At 38.9% G+C, this 19,900-nt stretch overlaps 1 protein-coding gene across 1 annotated transcript; it reads right to left on the bottom strand.

Annotated features, from left to right (window-relative positions):
- Positions 1-1,291: 1,291 nt before the first annotated feature.
- Positions 1,292-13,423, bottom strand: LOC134005822 (sodium-coupled neutral amino acid transporter 3-like). The gene is made up of 15 exons (XM_062444832.1): positions 13,286-13,423; positions 12,989-13,067; positions 12,755-12,870; positions 10,871-10,944; positions 10,449-10,541; positions 9,424-9,505; positions 6,394-6,476; positions 5,527-5,585; positions 5,044-5,217; positions 4,872-4,951; positions 4,683-4,783; positions 3,902-4,026; positions 3,654-3,798; positions 1,722-1,825; positions 1,292-1,588 (listed from the first exon to the last, which is right to left on the bottom strand). The coding sequence occupies exons 1-15, from the start codon at positions 13,384-13,386 to the stop codon at positions 1,484-1,486; spliced, it is 1,521 nt and encodes a 506-aa protein (XP_062300816.1). The 5' UTR covers positions 13,387-13,423; the 3' UTR covers positions 1,292-1,483.
- Positions 13,424-19,900: the final 6,477 nt, after the last annotated feature.

Genomic DNA, 19,900 nt, shown 5'->3' with positions numbered 1-19,900 from the left:
ACAAATTAGTGTGTGTTTTTGTGTGTGTGTGTATATATATGTACACATACATACATACGTGTGTGTGTGTGTGTGTGTGTGTGTGTGTCTGTGTGTGTGTGTGTGTGTGTGCATTTGTTTCTAGGCTTAAAACAGATTTTTTTTTTAAGTTTAAACTTATTTGTGTACATTTCTACATACTGAAATCCTCCTGCAATCTATACAAAATGCATACATCTACAGTGTCAAAAGGAAAATCTGTGCAACTATGCAGGTCACTATACCAACTACAGGACAGAATGGACTAAACAACATGCATGTCTAAATATTCAACAAGGGTGAAACAGGGGAAAATGCAACAAAAAAGTAAAAGACATTACCTCAGCATTACAAAAGTGTATTATATCATCAAATTATTCAAAATAGTTTATTAAACTGTCATCTATACAAATGTACTCAACTTGGCATGCCATTGTTCAAACCAGCAATATTTATTTAAAAGGTGGGTTTGCCACATTACAAAAAACATTACCCATGTTTTCTGACTTAGCCCTAGATACCATATTTTCTCTATAGAGTGAGAAAATATGGTTATGTATTTCAATGAACACTTCATGTAATTTGAGTTACCAAACTAGCCTCAAAAAATATGTTTAATTTGGATTTTCACTAAATCTAATCATCAGTGAAGAATTATTTCTGAATTTATAAGTTTAATGACTTCACAGGGTTAATGCTTTTACAAAGCATCAGATCCTAAAATCACAGTTTTTGTATTTCTTCAAATATTTCAAATATTGTCAGTCTAACACTAAGTGTCAGTCTAACACTCATCATCTGTACTATTGTAAACTTAAACAAAAACTGAAATCATACATTATGTATTTGAATAATTGACTTCATAATCATATAGAGTCATTAACTAATGTCCATAAAAAAAACACACACACACACACACACAGATATAGAAGCTAAATAAATATAAACTCCTGTTTTTTTTTTTACTTTATGACTGTGCAGTGTTCCAAAATGTTAAAAGGCACGAGGGTCCCCAAAGCGTAGCCTGTATAATATTACAGTACATGCCATCTCTGGCAATGGAAAAAACATGAAAATGAAATGTGATCTGAATTCTGAGCACTTCTCTTATTACATGATGGTAAACAGTCCTGCTGTAGTGCTGCTGATTCAGGGTGGGATCCTCTGACCTTTTACCCACTCTCTGCTGTCCTCTACCAAGAGATCAGAAAACACTATATCACTATTGCATTTCCTTAAGTTTAAGAGTTATAAAATGCTGTTATAAAAGGATTTTGTTCAGATGTGTTATAATAAATAAGTTATTATAAAAATGTTAATTTAACTTGATCAATACAAGTGTGATTCCAGCCCTTGACACTTATATTCTGTACTGTTATCAAACCACAGGCTCTGAGAGTGCACCATTTACATTGACACTTTTGTTTTCCTCACTTTCCTAACCCTACACATACTGACACAGGATCTAGTGGCCTCCACCGGCGTTGCTGCTCCCCATTGTCCAGTCAATTAAAATGAAGCTCAGACTCATTACCATGAAGGAGATGCCCACGACAGCAAAACAGACAGCCTTAGAGCAAGGGCAAAAAAGACAAAGGCTTAATTGTCAAGAACTGTAGCATGCAAAAAATCCTGTAGCACAAACTTTGATCAAGAAGTTATAGTTTAATCAATAGTTCAAGAGAGAAATTTTAATAACTCACCAGTATCTTGGGAACAGAGCTCATGGGTTCGTCCTCTTTTGGAACAATGCGGAGGTAGAAGACAGCAGGGAAGATGAAAATGAGGCAGGGAGACGACGTTGCACCTGTAAAGATAAAGTGTAAGGGTTTGTCAAAAACAAAGCATATAGCCCTTTCAGTTTTAAATGACACATAAACAAATACAGATGGCTCATCATTTTCAGTTTTTACCAGTTTTGTCTGAAAAACTGGTAAATGACATTGAGCAAGAAAGAAGAACAATCAGTTAAAATAAATACAATTAATAAATAAATTGACTACAAAATTAATTAAAACAAGTACAAACAGAAGTTAAAAGGTTTGAGACTTTGGATTTAAAATTACCTAGAGTTACCAATTAATTAATTTTTAGTGTGTATAGTGTGTCTTTGTAATTCGTTTCAAGAGGATGCTGCAAATCTAAAAGCAGTTCTTTCATGCTCTGTATGAACACAGGGGACATGGTGCGTGGAGTCATTAGTCCCCCTCTTATGTGGTCCAGTGGACCAAACTAGTATAGAAGTAATGTAAGAGGGCAGTTTTCTAATATGTGCCTTGTGAATAAACAAATACATATGCAAATCCTGACACCCAACTTTTTTGCACAGAATGCAATTAATGTTATAAGCACTAGCAATGAACCTGAGTGCAGAATAGAAGACAGCATCAAGCATCTTTAAAGTCACAGCCGAAACACGCCTGTACAAGATATCACCAAAGTCTAAAACCGATTTAAAAAGTTGCCTCAACAAGGTTTTATATATATATATAGGCCTAAGCCTAAGAAAAAAGACAATATTTTGCCTTAGTTCATTCATCAAATTTTATGCATGATTTTTGAATAAGATCTTCTCATCAATCCAAATGCCAAGGTATTTGTATACCATGACTCTTTCAATATTGGTGCCAATTTTACTGGTGATGATGAGGTTATTCAAATTCATATTTTTGGCTCCGAAGAAAAACAAAACTTAAAACTAATTTATGGATATACAGTGTAATTTAAAAATCAGCAAACAGTGCTGGAGGGATTCTACAGCAGACTGTACAGTGTCTGCAGCACAATACAAACCAGTATCATGAGTATAAAGATGAATATTACATCCAATTACAGCTGAAAAAATATAATTAAGGGTAGATATGATTTAAGGTTACAATAGATAAAACTCTTACAACAAAGCTCAGAATCTTTCTTTTTTTAACCTTACATTTATGTGTACATGTGTGCTAGGTATTCACTCCCAAGTGTTTGTAAAAGTAACCGCTGTTTTGAAGATGTCCTTGTCATTTCTTTAACTGGAATGTTTTCAATTTTCACCTCTGACCTAGGAAACATAACCTAACCCGAGGACAGAGTGTGACAATAATATTGACTCAGGCTTGTCTGTGTGTCAACATGCACTGGTCATGTTTTTTGGTTTTGCTTTAATGTTTTTAGTGATGTTAAAAATAAAACAAACCTGGAACATAACTGATACTGCCATGTGAAACATAAAGGATTTAGTTTGTAAACAGAGACAGAATAAGTAACCCATAACCACATCATATGTATGACAATGTATGGTTAATTACATATAGTCAAACAAATCCCAAGAGGTGGATAAATGAGGCCGGTAGCTGTACATCTATAAGATAGGATGTTTGCCCCACTTTCAAGTGCATCATGTTATAGGGGATGATTTTCTTTGACAACCATCTTTAAAAATACTGTTAATCATTCATAAGAGAAGCGTATGACTGAAAAGCCCCATGGTGGTTTGCCTTGGACAGTTTTAGGCATGACAGGACAAAATTCTTCAGCGTACACTAACCAGAAATAGAGATGCACTGATATCCGGTATCAGTATCGGTATTGGTGCATCTCATAACATAATTTTGATACTATCTCAGCTTTATGTTCAGTGTTATACTAACCAATGATGCCGAAGATGCCCAGAATGTTGGGAGCAAATATCACCATCATGTTCATGAGAGTGAGCAGAACAAGAGCGATGGCAATGTGACGCAACCAGCTGAAAGACTTGGTGGGGAATAAGATATGCTGGATGGCTCTACGCACCTGTGGAGTTTTAGATACACAAAGAGATTCAATAATAAAATGATGGCACAGTATTATTTCCATTGAGCATTACAAATTATAAATCAATAAGGCCCAAACTTACAGGGAACAACAAAATAGGGACAGTCAGTGTGACAGCGATAAGGGTAGCCACTCGCACACACAAGATCAATGTGTCATACGGATCAATCCGGTTATAAGTGTGCAGCAGTTCAGGCTCCACCTTGCCTGTAGGAATATAAAGAGAACATTATTTCTCATGTGAACATCACTCAATATTCCAGGACAGCACTACTGTTATTACACATAGATACAGTGAGAAGGAGCTTTTGTAGAAAAGAATGAATACTTTACGTGGGTCAGTCATTTGCTTTTCTGCAATTCCCCAAGTAAAACATACAATTAGTCAACGACTGATCAGCAAATGACTGATAAATCTGAGTTGACTCTGTCTGCAGTTAGTGATTGGATATTTTATATTTATTAGATATATATATGTATTTATTTATTTTATTTATTTTCACAGTTTTTATGCAAAATTATAAAAATCTTATCAGCCAAAATCACAAATTACAGTGGCATTAGAAAAGAAACCCCATAGATTTTTACCTGTTACTCTTTATCTGATATGTGCACAGGAAGTGAAAAATAGTTCAAAATTCAGTCTGATCAAACATGCCACTATTAGAAAACACAGCTTTCCGAATAATTAGGTATTTCAAGCAGATACCACCTACATTTATAATTGAGATCTCTAATTTACTTGGTGCATCTTTGCAAGAAAGTAATGCAGAAAGCAGAAAAAATTAACATGTCAGAATCCCTTAAACTTTTTTATTTTGTTCCATAGCCCTGCCTGCCTTTACCTCTTGTGTATCGCTCACCGTAAAAGGTCAGGTAGCCAAAGAGAGCTGCCAGAAGGTACATAGTGTACATGACCAAGATGGAGATGTTGGACACCTGCTGCATCCTCTTCTTTGTTGGACTGAAATCAGACAGTTGAAGGTTACGTGAATGTCACATTCTGCACTGACATGTTATCAAATATTGCAGGTTACAGAGGGTTGACTCACTTTCTGAGCTCAGTGTAGATAGGCAGGACCTCAGGGTGGCAAGAAAAGGCAAAAGCCATGATGGGGATGGTGTATACTGTCTGAAGAAACACACAACTTTCTGTGATTAGCAGTGCAACCGAGATGCCCATGAAGAATTAACTGTATGTTCAGCTCAGCTGTGTAGGTCTACCTTTGAGTTGATGGTGAACAAACTGGCTTCACAGTAGGAATCTTCGTCCTCATGAACTAGGGCACTATTGTGCTCAAGGCTGTGGCTTGAGATGTTCAGGCTGTGGAGCGCAGAGGTGCTGTTGACTGAGAAATCCTCAAAGGGGCAGGGAATCTGAAACTTCTTATAGATAACCTGCAGAGAGACAGGAAAGGAGGAAAAGCATGGGTTTAATCAAAGAAAATGTGAAAGGATTCTGACATGTCAGAATCAGCTAACAAGAGTTTGCAGCAATCGATGGCGAGCTGGGAAAAACAAGGCCATTTCACATCAGATTAAGGTGACTCAACTTCTAAGTAACATATTCTCAACCTTTGATGTCACTAAGTTGCTCTTATATTTGCCTTATCAAACCAAGCCACATTCCACTGAAAATACAGATGAAGGTTGGAAACTACATAATATATGTGCCAAAGTGGCATGCCAGAACAAATGAAAACTTACAGCGACGAGAAAGAACACCATGCAACTAAGCGAAAAACCACTGGTGGAGCCGAGGTAACCTGAAAAGAAAAAGAGACATTTTTTGTTACAGCCCCTTAAAGTTCAGAACTTTTGGTTCTCGTGTTGTTTGAAATAACTGCAAACTCTATTAGTTACACAAATAGGCTTCTACAAAGTTAACACTCCCCAAAATACCCAATTTGAAAGAGCTTACGGCACTTTTAGAGAAGAAACAGCATGGTTATTTCTTGAAGTAATGAATAGTTTAGGATCTTGTCTCTGGGAAATCTCTTATTGAGCTGCTTCGACTGCCAGTGATGGGAAGAAAACACACACTAATTACTTGACTTAAAAATAAATACTGCATCAAAATGTCATGTAAATTGGCTCAAAGTCAAAATAAAACACCTTAATAGGTCCTAAAGGTGGAAAAGTATTACTTGAAAAGCAACTTCCAAACACGTGTTAGATAAATGTGCTTGAGTAAAATGTTAAACTACTGTAGGAAAGAGCTAGGTACAATTAATGTAAATACAGATCTAAAAGTTGTGTAAAGCTATTGAGTAAATGGCAAATGTTCCAAAGAGCAACAGCAGTGCAAGGACATCACTAACTAATATTTGGGATACAGAAAGTACAACCCAGAACAAAAGCTGGAACCAGGTCCATGTGGTCAAAATGCAAGACAACTTGGTCCTACAAAGATTCTTGGAAAAGTTGCTTCAGTGAACAGGACCACAAAGGTATCCTCTACATACAGCCTGAATACATGACAAAAGTCTGACTCAAATATATAGTTTATAACAAAGGCATAAAATGTCTTTCAGAATTTCAGAGAAACTTCACTGCTTTAATAGTTTCACTCACCAAGATGCTTCATTAAAGCCAGGGGCAGGATGATACAGGCAGAGACCATGAGGACCAGATAGTTTCCATTCAAGTACCACAGACTGTTTGGAGAAAAAAAAGTCTAGTTTACTTTGGTGAGCTCAATATTTCAAACACTGGCACAGAAACACAGTACACAGAGAGACACTGACAAAAATAGAGTGGAAAGTGTAAGATGGTCAGAAATTGGTTTACACATTTGGGTCTTGTAGTATAACTGTCATGTCACAAAATAGTCTAAGGGAACTGCAGAACTTCAAACATCAGGTTGTTAAAAATCTACAGGTCCAAGTGGTTGATGTGTTGCCAGACTGACAGCAACCTGTTGGGAACATTCTTGGCCGCAAGGTTGTGAGAAAAAAGTGTTTGCTTATGTTGCTCCAGTAGGTTGTATTGGAAAAGACTCATAACACAACGGACCATTTGTGTGACAGTTGCAGAAAAGGAGGACACACAGCTTTGACAAAGTCAGTAAATATTATAAATATCAGCTTATTGCCATTGCAGTCCCTCACAGTCCCTCACTTTATGTTCTAACATCTCATCCCACACACACTCAGCCACTCTAAAAATAGTTTCCTTCTTGAGGGCAATGCTTAAAAGGTTTTGGATCAAGGCCACAAAACGTGAGACTGGAGTGGCATATCTAATCTTAGCACTGCTTGGTTCATCTTGTGCTTACATGTAGTATTTATAGTAAACCAATTCTGTGTCGTTTAACAGCCTAATCACAACATATGTGAATAGACTTTCTTAAATTCTTGATATGGATGGCCACAGGTTTACTTAATGGAGTGGGGGGAAAAAGTCTCTTTGCTTGACATGTTCAGGAATAACTCAACTGACAATGATGGTTAATCACAAACATTAGTAGTTGCAGAGAGGAGCTTTCAAACCATTAAATACCACTATTTCCCAAATCCTGTGTATAGAAAGGTCTTTGTGCTCTACGGGCTCTTTTTAAGCTGATATTCTTAACCCTTTGAATGAAACACAACTGCAGGGATCAGCTGTCTACCATAGATGTTACAGGCTGTAGTGTACAGTGATCTAAGAGACCAACTGTGTGTGTGTGTGTGTGTGTGTGTGTGTGTGTGTGTGTGTGTGTGTGTGTGTGTGTGTGTGTGTGTGTGTGTGTGTGTGTGTGTGTGTGTGCCTTAAAACAAGGAATTTCAACCAATCACAACTCATGTAATCTCTTTGGTTAGTGGGTTATTTTGGACAATTGGTTTTCACATGTGAGGGTCAAATGTGGCTTTGGTCATTTAAGAGCTGTTTTTTAAATCTATTGGGGTCAGTAAGTCAAGTCTGAAGTCATTTGAGGGGCAAATCCATGTCTTTCACCAGAGTCAAGTCTTGAGTCTTAAATGTGTCTTCAGCCAAGTTTCAAGTCACTGAGAGCATTTAACTTTCAAAGCGGTTTGTGGTTCTTATAACATAGCTGAGATGTCTTTTAGGCCTAATACTTGGATCAGCAATTATCAATATTCCTATTTTAACATTGAAAAGTAGAAGTACAATATTTTGGGTTAGGCTTAACCAAAAGGAGAGGGGAGCTGGTGTGTCATCAAAGTCCAAAGCACAAAAAAGGGGGTTGCACACACAAACCAATGACATATTTTCTGTTCATTTTGTTTCTCTGTGCTTGTACTGGACATAAATAAAAAATAAAAAGATGCTGATATTGGCCTCAAAATTCAAGTATGGCTCTGGCAGAGGTCAACTCTAACCAAATTTAAGTATAAGTTAAGTCTCAAGTTTTCATTTATGCAATGTAAGTCTGGCTCAAGGGCTAAACATCTGACCCTCTCTTTGTGTAACAATGCTGAGACTCCACTGCAAACCGTATAATTGACCTGATTATCTTCATACATGTGCAGTAAATCTTCATTTATTGCTAGAAACTATTTTGATGTTCCTCCAGCCAGGATATCTTAAGTGAAAGTTACCAGTGTGTCTGTCAGCCACATGTCATTGCTCTCTATTTTAAGAGCGACGGGTCATAAATAAAGTACAAGCCCTGCCACCCATGCAGTGTGTGTCTCGGTTGTCCAGACCCTGAGCTGTCCTTATGCTCAGCCTCATAATTTGGCATTCAAGTCACGCCACCTGCTGCTGTCATTTGTGTGTAAACACAAATGGAGAGCGAGAATAATAATACTCCATGCGTCAATTTCTAATGAAGCTAAGGCTGTGACCCTAACATAAATACAAAAACACAGGTATTAGAAAGCCTATCCCAGTCCAAAATTAATCAATGATACAAGGTAATGACATGCCCTTCAGAGGCCTTAATCCCACATGTAAGTGCTGTCCAAAGGGTAAGTCCCAAGATGGCAAAAATCACTAAACAACAACATTAACACAACAAGCTACAACAAGAAAAACAGGTTAAACCACATGCTTAGACGGATATATAATCCATCTCAAGGTTGTTTAATACAAATTGTGCTGTGTATTCTGTATAAAATTGCGTGACTGAAATGACTGTCTGAAACAATGAAGTGATGAGTAATGAGTTGCTGACATTTCTAAACAAAAGTGCTGCGAGTGATTTATAAATCTTGCAGACCTGACAGACCAGAGTAGGAAACTCTATGGCTGGGGCTACAGCTCCCTTTTCAGCACAGGATTTTTAAGATTTGCACCGGCAGCTGGAATCTACTCAGGTCCTCCCATGGCCTAATGCAGAGTGTCTGTCTGGCATGACTGTTTTGTTTCTGTAATGCAGCTTGCCTGCACAAGCTGACAGCAGTTTATGTTGGGTGTATACATAATTGATACCAAACCATGCCACCCTCATTGCTCAGCCAATTATATTCCATGCCATTCTCATCACACCTCCACACTGAATGGTGCAAACAGAATATTTGCTGCCCCCAGTCTTTCACAGGCCCCTCAACCCTGCACACAGTGTCTATAGTCTGGACCAGGTGGGAATCACATGCTGTTCACTAGCAGCACAGAGATGTTGATGATATAAATAAATACATAAACAAACATAAATACTCAGAGTTGTGATCTTCCTTCATGAAAGCTTGGATGACGAGAGGGAACTCAGATTTCACAATGAACAGGTAGCTGGACATAGCTGTAAAAGATGAGACATAGAAAATATGACAATGTGTGGCTGGCATATAGAATAAATAAACACAAGGAAAGTCACGTCACAATAACACTCATCACTCTGTGTTTGTGTGAGTGACAGCAGCTACTAGTAAGCACACTGGGGTCAAGTCCTCTATAATTTCTCTTAGAATTTGTAACCTTTAGTACACTGGGTCAGTTATATTTTAAGATGAGTGACATTTTAATACTCTAGCTTCTAGATATTTAAAGGGGCACTGCAGACTGACATTAAGTTCAGTTAATTTTTCATGAGGAGTACTAGTCAACCTGTGTAAACAGTATAATGTGTCTTGTGGTTCTGGGCTTTTTAAATGATGAATTATGTAGTTTTTAAAATAGGAGTAGGCATTTAAAATGAGATTCGGAGGAGCTGCTTTATTGGAAATGTAGGTTTCCAATGATTCTGGAGCTTTACCCATACAAGAGACTAAAAGTCATCTAGGTCACTGCTGCTTTGATTTTCCCCCAGCTGTATGAAAGTTCAATATTAAATCACTGGGTCATCCCTTGACCTGTGACTACTTTTAGGCCAAAAAAAAAAAAGAAAGCAAAGGAAGCAGTATTTCCTTACCAGTTGTTGGTCTGATTGTGTGGAGAGGGCTTTGACTCTATAGACAAAAAACTTTTTTTCTAAAAAACTAATTCTAATTTAAAGTATTTTAAATTGTGTTAAGGGGACTTGATTGCAGCCAGCCAGTGAAACAGCTATTCTATGAGTTTGCCATCAGATCTTCTGGTCTTTGCTCTTAAAACATTTCCATGCATACATAGAGACGTATACCCAAGAGCAAAAGCCAAAGCAATGAAGTAAAACAAGCCTGGACATTGTTTGGATGGGTAAAAGGGGATATACATTCTAAGCTGTGTAATGGTGTATAATATTTGCCGTCACAGTAGCTCCTCACCTCCAACATTCTGCAGGGCAATTGCTATAGCAGCAGCCATTTTTCCTGGGGTGCCAAAGGCCCTGTACCCCAGCTGCTCATAAGCACGAATTCCTGAAAGTAGATTACAAAAAATAACATTCAGTCAGTTACGTTTGCTGAGATGACCCTCGGATTCAACACAGTAAAAAGTAAAAATATGAAAAAGAGGGTTAACTGAGACCCATTTATAGAATTCATTAATTTTCCTCCTTATAATCTTTCTGAGCCATAAGAGAACCTAAGTGAATCAGGAGACAAGAGCTTTTTTCACTTTTATATAGTAAGATATCCAGAAATAACAGACCTTTTAGATGTCAATCAAGTCCCAATATCATTTTGGTGACTGTACTGTATGATATTTATTATTTCTGTACAACAGGTTGAGTCATTGACAGGCTTACCCACAATGCCAGAGGATTTGAGCATTAGATGAATGGAAAAAGATGACATGCTTGCTACTGTAGTCAGAAGAAACCTGTGACACAATGCAAAAGGGAAAGTCATACCAACATGTTATAAACCACACTATACATTCACTCAATGATTATTATCGTGGTATCCCTCTTCTATCCATTTACTTAGTTATTACATTTACCCATTTGCATTAAGTTGTGTATTGTATGTTTTGTCTATCTTTTCAGAAGCACAACAGTCTTCATTTAGCCTGAAAAGTGTAACTGCACTGGTAGCACTAGTAGCAGGTTTTCTGTGACTTGGTGAAACAGTTATCAATATAGTCTCTAAATGCTTCACTTAACTAGAGACTGAGGACAATCTCCCAGCTTTTGTTGTTAAAACTTGGTGGAAACAATTATTTCTGAAAAAGAACTGCTTTGCAGAACCAATCCAAAGTCTTCAGTGCCACCCAATATATTGGGCCAGTGCCACGCAGTTTACTGAAGAGGGAAATGAATGTAGAGCATCATTTCCGGTATGGTATTTCCTTGGCAAAATGCAAGGGGCTTAAAATTGTTAGCAGCTGTATTCACTGCTGTTCAAGCATTTACCTTGCATTTAAAAAATCCCAAGACGACTTTGTGAAGTATGAGCAGATTTATTGCAACTCAATTACATAAGAAATAAATATCACCCAGTTAGCAATGGGAATTGTATTGGAGGAGTGACTTGAACATTTTGAAAGATCTAGTATTGATCTGACTACTTGTTTCCACAGTTCAGGTGTTCAATGTTGAAGCCATCATCTATTCCAGTCCTGCTACTTGCTCTCTTTAGCTACACAAACACAGACTACATGATCGACAGCAAGGTCATGGTCTGAGAGCAGCAGTCTGCATGGAGCAGAAGGAAGTGAATGAGAAATCCAGACACCTCACACAGGGTCTGGAGGTTTGGTTATTCTGGGCTGTGGCCTTTCTGGTGTTGGCATGCCGTAACAAGGGCAGGGACGAGAGCCTGAGAAAAAGGATATGAATATTATGGGACACGGTCTGTTACAAGATGTCATGGCAGATACTCGATCACTTTAAAAAGATCTTGCCAAAGCAGCCTGCTCTTTAGCTACAATCCCTCAGAAAGTACATTAGAGACTCTCAGGACTCCATACTGGTTTGACAACATGTTTGTTTCTGTTTTACCACAGTTTCAAACGCATCTGCCATACTCCATTCTTACACTGCAGTAGTACAACTAAAGCTTTTCCAGGTCTATATTTTTAATCTGGGGCTCTATTGGAATAGCTTTGCATGATTTGCAGTCCAAAAACTCTTATTTATCTTATAGTGGTTCTTTATAGATCCCCTTAGCTCAGCCTCTGCTGTTTTAGCTCTTGTTTCTGTAAGGACACCCTCCTGATGAACCCACTCTGTTCTAATAGGTTAACTCTCAGAAGCTGTCTCTGATTTTTGCCAGCTCTAAAGGCTACTTAAACAAACAGTATTATATTTCCTTTTTTCCTGTTTTTTACTCAAAATATAGGCTAATGTAAAGACTACATGGGGAAGTAGAGGTAACTGCAAACAGAGCTTTCAGTGCAGGTTGAAGTCCTGGCTTTTGACTTCAAGGCAACAGTTTAACATAAACTCACCTCATGTTTTGAAACTTTTACCATGTTAAATATAGACATCTGACATAACAGTAGTGTGTAAAATCCCAAAAAGCATGTTAAGTTGCCTTTAAGGTTGACAGAAAGAAAATGTTAAGAGACTGATTACAATTCAGCACTGCAACCATCATCAGTTACTTTGCCTGTGTTTGATAAGTGGGTAGATACTGGTTTATATTTTGGAAATGGCCCCTTTTTTCCATAAGTGTACTTATTTACTCACACGAAGAGGAGGATGCCAGTGTTGGCCATGGCATATGCCAATCCCAGGATTCCACTCCCCATAATAGCATTACCCAGGTTGAAGACAGACATGCCAAAAGAGGTCTTTCCTTCAAACTAAAGGGAATAAAATACACAAACCAACAAAAGCATTCAATTTACAAATTAAACAACAGTATGCTGTTACTCCTGCTGTATTTCTAAAAAAAGAAAAAAAAAGGGTTTTCTCACTTACATCTGTAAATTGGATAGGTTTCTTTCCATCGCCACTGGCCAAAAATTCCTCACTCTCCAACACTCCATCAGGGTCAATTCTAAAGGATTTTTTGTTTGTTTTTGTTGTTGTTGTTGTTGTTGTTGTTGTTGTTTTGCACTTGTGTTTGCATATGTCACACAAGTATAGCTAATACAGAAAGCCAAAAGAACTCAGTATAAAAATGCTTGAAACATGCTGTATTAAAATTCAATTACCGGTATTTAAGCAACAAAGGGCACCCATTCATCTTGCATGGGATAAAGGGAGATTACTCACCCATCCTCATCTGGTAATGTCTTCATTGGCACACCATCATCTCTGAGGTCATGACTTTTCCCGTAGGAAAAGGTGTTCAATTCTGAATAAGTAACTTCCATTATCCAAATTGAAACAGACTCTTTTTGGGTAGTTTGAAAAAAAAGAGACCCAAACTCAAAATGAACTAAGCAATAAAGAAACTTTTGCTTCAACCTAACAAAATCAAAATGTTATACAAGGAGGTTATATACACGCATGGACTAGCCCTTCACATACACAAGGGGAACCTTGACCAACAACAACATTAAACATCTAACACACTTAAAGATATCCAATGATATACAAACTATCAAAAGAAATGATCTACAAGGAAATAATTACCATCCAGCAAATGATAACAAATCCATATAAAAAGATATTTATTTAAGGATTCTTAATTCAAGCCCCCCCCCCCACTTACATCTCCCTGTTGGCTTCTTCCATTTTCTGTGGGCTGAACTTAAAGGCCATCTCTCCCAAGCTTTAGGACTTTTGCCAGAAGAGCTCAGTAAGATCAAAAATAAAAGTGTTACTTATTAAAGAAATTAAAGAACCATGTTGATTAAATTGTGTGCACCAAAATTAGAAAACAAACTGTCGTAAATACTAACACTGGTGGACAGCTGCTAATGCAGCCGCCGCACACACCTCCTTTTCTGGACACTAGCTGGGACAGCAGAAAAGGTAGTAAACATTGGAGTTCTGTTTTCCCAGGTTGTTATGAACCTCAAACTTGAAGGGCTCCAAAGCAAGGTACCAGCAGGTTATTCTACAGTGTGCTTCATCCTTTCCAGCCACTTATGCCTTATGGTAAGTTTCCTGGATGAACTTCGTCTTCTCAATAGGTAGTATCTTAGGGACTCCAAGGCCCATTTGACAGCCAGCCATTCCTTGTCCACTGTAGGTCTCCCTGGGGTAGAGCTTCTGACATATGAATGCAAAGGAATGGTGATCTTTTGCAGGTCCTTGGCAGCTTCTGGGAGCTAACCCAGGCTGCTAGCACTGCACCCAGCCCATGATCTGAGGTATCAGTTTACCAAATGAAGAGCTGCTGAGAGTCAGGGCAGTACAACACAGGATGTTCACTCAAAGCCTACTGGATGTCCTCGTTCTTGTTCTTTCCTGACCACAGAAGCTAGTTGGGGCCCCTTGAGAGAGGTAATATCTGTAAGCAGCTTTGGCAGAAAAAATAGGGATGAATCTGTGGTACCATCCTGCCATCCCCAAGAAGATTTGAATTGGATTCTAGTCTGGGGCAGGAAGCAGGATCAAATGGCATGGACTTTCCACACCTGAAGCTTGATGACCCTGTTGCTGATGACATAGCCAAGGTACTCGTCTCCCTTTAGGTGAAGTTGCACTTGGCTGGGTTGATTGAGATCTGTAGTCACTCAAAGGCCAACAATTGCTACAATGTCATCCAAGTAAGCAGATGCAAAATGTGACAGGCCCTTTGCTACCTTATCCATGAGCTTCTGGAATGTAGCTGGACCTCCATGCAACCCAAAAGGCATTGTCATGAACTGGTAGAATCCCCAAGGTGATTTTGAACAGAAGTCTATGCAAAACCTGAATGTACCATCCTTCTTTGGAACCAGAACAATGGGGTTTCACCACTCACTCTGGGAGGTTTCAGTGATACCCAGGGAGAGCATTAGCTTCATTTCCTTTTTAAGGGGTCCAAGGAGGTGCTCAGGAAACCTATAGGTGACACAGGTGGGTGACAAATTAAAGGAAAAACAGACACAGGACTGAATGGAATGAAGGAATGTCTTTTGGAAGAATGGTATTCATCCCTCCAGAAGACTTTAACAGACTTGTAGAATCAATGCTAATGTGCATTGAAGCTGTTCTTGCAGGAAGTGGTGGCCCAACAACTTACTAAAACACTTTATGTTGGGTTTCCCTTTAATTTATCACCCATCTGCACATTTGACAACATCACTTTCTTTCGAGTCAATATCATGCACTATCAGACTGGTATAGCTAGGGTTTTCCTTGAACACATCAGATGTACAGAGGGCTTTCACTTGCGACTGCTGTTGTTCAGAAAGGTGGTCTGAGTTGAGAGCAGAGGTTGATGGTAGGGGAACATATCGTTATTATACGTAACACAGGTGATTTCTCCTCTAGTCTTGGGACCCACTCAAGTTGATGTGAAGAACCCAGGTGGTATGGCTCTGATCTGGAGTAGAATTTTTCTAAGTGATAGGGCCTAACTTCTGAGTTACGTCATATGGTCAATATGAAGGTCACTTATCCAAAAACTAGCTCCTGTCCGTGGGCAGCATCACCAGTACTCTCTGGCTAGGATGAAACTCCCTCTCCCAGGCAGCTCGATCATACCAGGTTTCCTGATGTTGTTGACAGGCCACTATGTGCTCCTGGGCCAACATGGTCATTTTGTCCAACTTCTTCCTGGTGAAAGGCTTGTGGATGCTTATGGAACTTCCCAATAAGCAAATGTTGTCCTCAGTCCTCTGATGCCAAGCACTTGGTACACATCCTTAAGCAGTTTTTTACATTAAGTTTGTACCTTGATCAGTCAATATTTCCTTTCCAAGCTCATCCTTGAAAAAAAAGAGAAAGCAAAACGCAATGGCCTTGGTTTTGACTGACTATATGGGGGAACACTTTTGGGTATCTTGCTGAAAAATCTGTTATAACCAGCATTGTCCATGTTCAGGCCTTCAAAGGGGTTGCTAATGACTGGAAGTGGCTGGAGGGGGACTCAGGCAACGAACCTGGCAGTGAGGGCAGCTTCTACAAAAATGGGCAACATATAAATATATAAACAGTGAAAACAGTTACTGATACATGCTAAGGTTGTATGCTTCCTAATGTGGCCAGCCCAGGACACTTCCTCTAGCTACTCTGGGAACCACAAGCTGTTTTACTGACCCATGCTGTCTGTAAACAGTGCCATTATGTAAGCAGTACACATCTTTATTCTCCTCTTTTTTGTACTCTCTAGCTTTCTGAAGGTACGTAGCCAGGCTCTTGTCCTGGTGCTGCAGTTCAACTATGTTAACAGGTGGCAAAGAAGAAGACACAGTGGTGTACTGGAACTTCTCTTGCCTCTGCTGCTTGCAGGACTTCCACTCTTTGGTTGGCTCAGCATCAATAGCAGCATTATAAAATGGTAAAGCACTCAGACTTGGTATCTACTCACTTGACTGCTTTGCCAAGTAAGAGCAACATTGCAACTCTCAGGTTGTAACAGGTCAATCGGTACTCCTGGGTCATCACCTAAGATAACAGGAAATGATAAATTGTCTGTGATGCCAATGTTTAACAGACATCTGCTGTAGCATATTGTCGCTGTAGGATATTGCCTCATATGCCTCATATGGGTATCGTCTCAAGTGGTGCAGCTGGAATGCAGTGTAACTTACCTTCATTGAACAAGGGTCTGTGTACTTCTGGTGTCAATCAGCACTTTGACAGTCTGACCATTCACTTCCACAGATGTCTCCTTTAAGGACTGCAAAACTGCAGCTGGCTCGAATCTCTGCCTGGGCACAAATCACATCTGTGAGACCTCCAGCTGTTTCAGCAGCTAATGAAAATAGATATACTATTGATGACCTGTTAATGCTGTATGTTGTATGGAAAAATGATTTTGTGTTGATCAGAAGTATTTCAGACACTAGCTGCTGTGATGTTTCAGTATTTACAGACCAAACTGATGTTGAAGCATTTTTCAACACGTTGAAGTCTTTTGATTGTGTATGGGATTAAAACACTGACTTAAATGGCGAAAGAGACCCGCACGCACAAATCAAAGCACTCGCGAGCTATATTGTATCATGCATCTCTGCTCCCTTGAGCAAAATTTTAGCCTGTGAGGAAAAGCATGCTTGAGCGTGCGCAGAATCCGCTCCCAGACGTTCACCTGCTCGCTCGCGAACGGATTTTCCTGCTCGCAAAACTTTCCCCTGCTCGCTCACGAGTAGGTTTCTTTAGTGGGCTGTTTTTCTCCTCAAAGGCTAAAATATTGCTCAAGGGAGCAGAGATGCAGTACGTGTGGATGTTTGATTTGCGCGCGCAGATCTCATTTGCGCGCGTGGGTCTCATTCACGTGATTTATGTCAGCGTTTTAATCCCATAATTGTGTTTCAAATAAAAGTAAATTGAGAAAGTTTTGGAGTATAAACGTGTTCATAAATGAATAACTACTGGTGCATTCAAATAAACCAGTATTTAATAGAAAAGTGTTTTTCCCAGCATGACACCCCCCGAAATTATACACTGGTGCGACTCTTACACCAGTTTTTACAGTACGTCTACAAAAAATGCTTGCCACTGACAGACTCAGATTGTTATTGTAAGTGTTTGACAACATTATGGAAAGGACATACAGAGAAATAACATGTTTTTCTTTACCTTCATATTGATCCAGTGCAACAATCTGAGCTTGTCAGTGGCAATAAACAAACACCTTTAGTGGACATACATTGATAGGCAATAGTGCCCTATCAGTGTACGTCAACAAGGATTAAATTGCAGCCCGTTTCATAGCTGCCGGATGAAGTGCTCTTGCTCAATACTGGACTAATTTCAAAAATTGTTGTCCCTATTAGTCACTTAGACACAAAATAATGGGAGAATAGTGTCCATGTTGAAAAATGTGTAAGTTTTTCTATTTTATTGTTGTTGTTATTGTTTTGAGGGTAGTCATGCCAAGCCATGACGGAAGTCAAGCTGGCACACAGAACATTTTTCCATTACACAACAGTAAGTAAAAAAAGTTGTTTACCTATTGGAGGTATGCTGGTCGTCTATAGCTCTTCATCACACATCTCAATGTGGTTGTTTGTGCTTTTATTTCTTCCTGCATTATTTCTAATTGATCTTTAATTTCCTGCAGATTCTTCACAGTAAATGTTTGTAGTTATTTAGTAATTTAACAGATAGATATGAAGCAGTAAAGCAGGAAATGTTGGGTTTTCATCAGCAGTAACTTCATGACCCCTCAGGAGGCTTCTGATAAGCTGGCCAATCAGAACAGAGGGGCCACTCTGTTCAGGACAGGGGCCTGAAAGAGACAGAAGTTAAATTGAGGGGCTGCATGAACGGCCAGTGTGAGATAAAAAAAAAGGATGTTTTGAACTGCAAATCATACAAAGCTACTCTAGTGGAGAGGCCGCCTTTAAGAAATTACTCCTTTAGGGGAGGCTTACCCACAGAGCTGGTCTTGGGCCATGTTGGGTTGAAACGGGAATTGGCTGTCTTTTTTTAGCCTTTGCATGCCTATGACTGGTTTTTCTGTCAAGCAACATCAACATCATCCAAGAAGGCAAAAGTTTTACGTTTTGTTTCAACCCACTTTCCATAAAGTTCCTTCAACCTTACAACTTTTTGGGTGTCTCATTGGGATCCATGTGGAGAGAAAAAAACCTCTGATGGTGAGTTTTCCTGTTTTTGGAGATTTGCAACCTTAACTTGATCATTATTTATTGATTTATTAACATCCATATACACATTAGAACTTCTAGCTTTCCCTGTTAACAGTGGAATCAAGTGAAAAGCCCAATCTGATTTTGGCCTTTTACAGGTAATTGCTGTTCATTCAAAAGTGAAAAGGATATGTTCAATATAATCTTCATTACTCAAATTTTGACTGAATAGGAAGAGCAAACATGAAAGGAGTTACCTGACTGAGGGTGTCCTAGTGGGAATGCAGTATCCAATGAAGAGCCTGCAGAGTTGGAATTTTCCTGATGCCTCTCCAGTGGCACAGACCTTAGCCAGCTGAAGGAGGTTAAACAGATGTTGAAGATGTTTAAATCATTGTTCCTGCCATACTACCTATATCCCTGTGCGACTCTCAAGCTTTCGGCTGCACTATATGGGCCTGAAGTTTGGTTTGCCAGGCCAAAGATTGTAGGCTCCTTATCATCTTCACCCCCCATTGCCAACTTCCCCACTAGCAGCCCCGTCTTCACACTCATTGTCGGGTTGGCTCTTTACATCTGTCTGGGCTAGTTTGACAACGTTGCTTCCTCTTCGTCCCCACATAGTTCATGCAAACAAAAGAAGAAGAGAAAAAAACAAAATGCACCTAGGTCTTTAATTCAACGATTTTATCACTGCCACCAACTGAGACAAAGCAAAAAAGGCAAAAGATCATAGGTGTAAAAAGAAAAAAAGCTTTAATAATGTTGAAAAGTCTGTTAACAAATCACAAAGTAAATAAATCCAAATATAACATAAGAAACTAGAAAAGTAGTTCAAGAATTAGGGCCCAAACTCAAAGGAGGTCAACTAAGTAATAAAGAAACTAAATCTACAACTTAACACAACATAATCAAACGAATCTAATCTTCCAAATGACACACAGGGAGGTTATGTACACACATGGACAGTCCCTTCACAGACACAAGGGGAAACTTGATCAAAAAACAACATTAACATCTAACACACTTACAGATATCTGAACATAAACAAACTATCAAAATATTTTTTCTCCCAAGAAAGAATTAGCTTAGCAAATGAAAACAAATCCATACAAAAAGATATTTACTTGAGACTTCTAAATTCAAGTCCCCCCTTCTTGCAACTCCTTGTTGGCTTCTTCCACATCTTTGGGCT

This window comes from Scomber scombrus, chromosome 3 (genome assembly GCF_963691925.1).
Source record: "Scomber scombrus chromosome 3, fScoSco1.1, whole genome shotgun sequence".
Lineage (NCBI taxonomy): Eukaryota > Metazoa > Chordata > Actinopteri > Scombriformes > Scombridae > Scomber > Scomber scombrus.
Note: the sequence above shows the minus strand (reverse complement) of the source record. Positions and strands in the feature narration are given on the sequence as shown.

Excerpts from the sequence above, each read along its gene's own strand:
- LOC134005822 (XM_062444832.1), bottom strand. The coding sequence starts at position 13,386 with ATGGAAGTTACTTATTCAGAATTGAACACCTTTTCCTACGGGAAAAGT. Across the intron at positions 4,027-4,682 it reads TGGCTACCTGACCTTTTACG|GCAAGGTGGAGCCTGAACTG; the intron begins GTGAGCGATACA and ends ATATTCCTACAG. Across the intron at positions 1,826-3,653 it reads GGGCATCTTCGGCATCATTG|GTGCAACGTCGTCTCCCTGC; the intron begins GTTAGTATAACA and ends TTATCTTTACAG.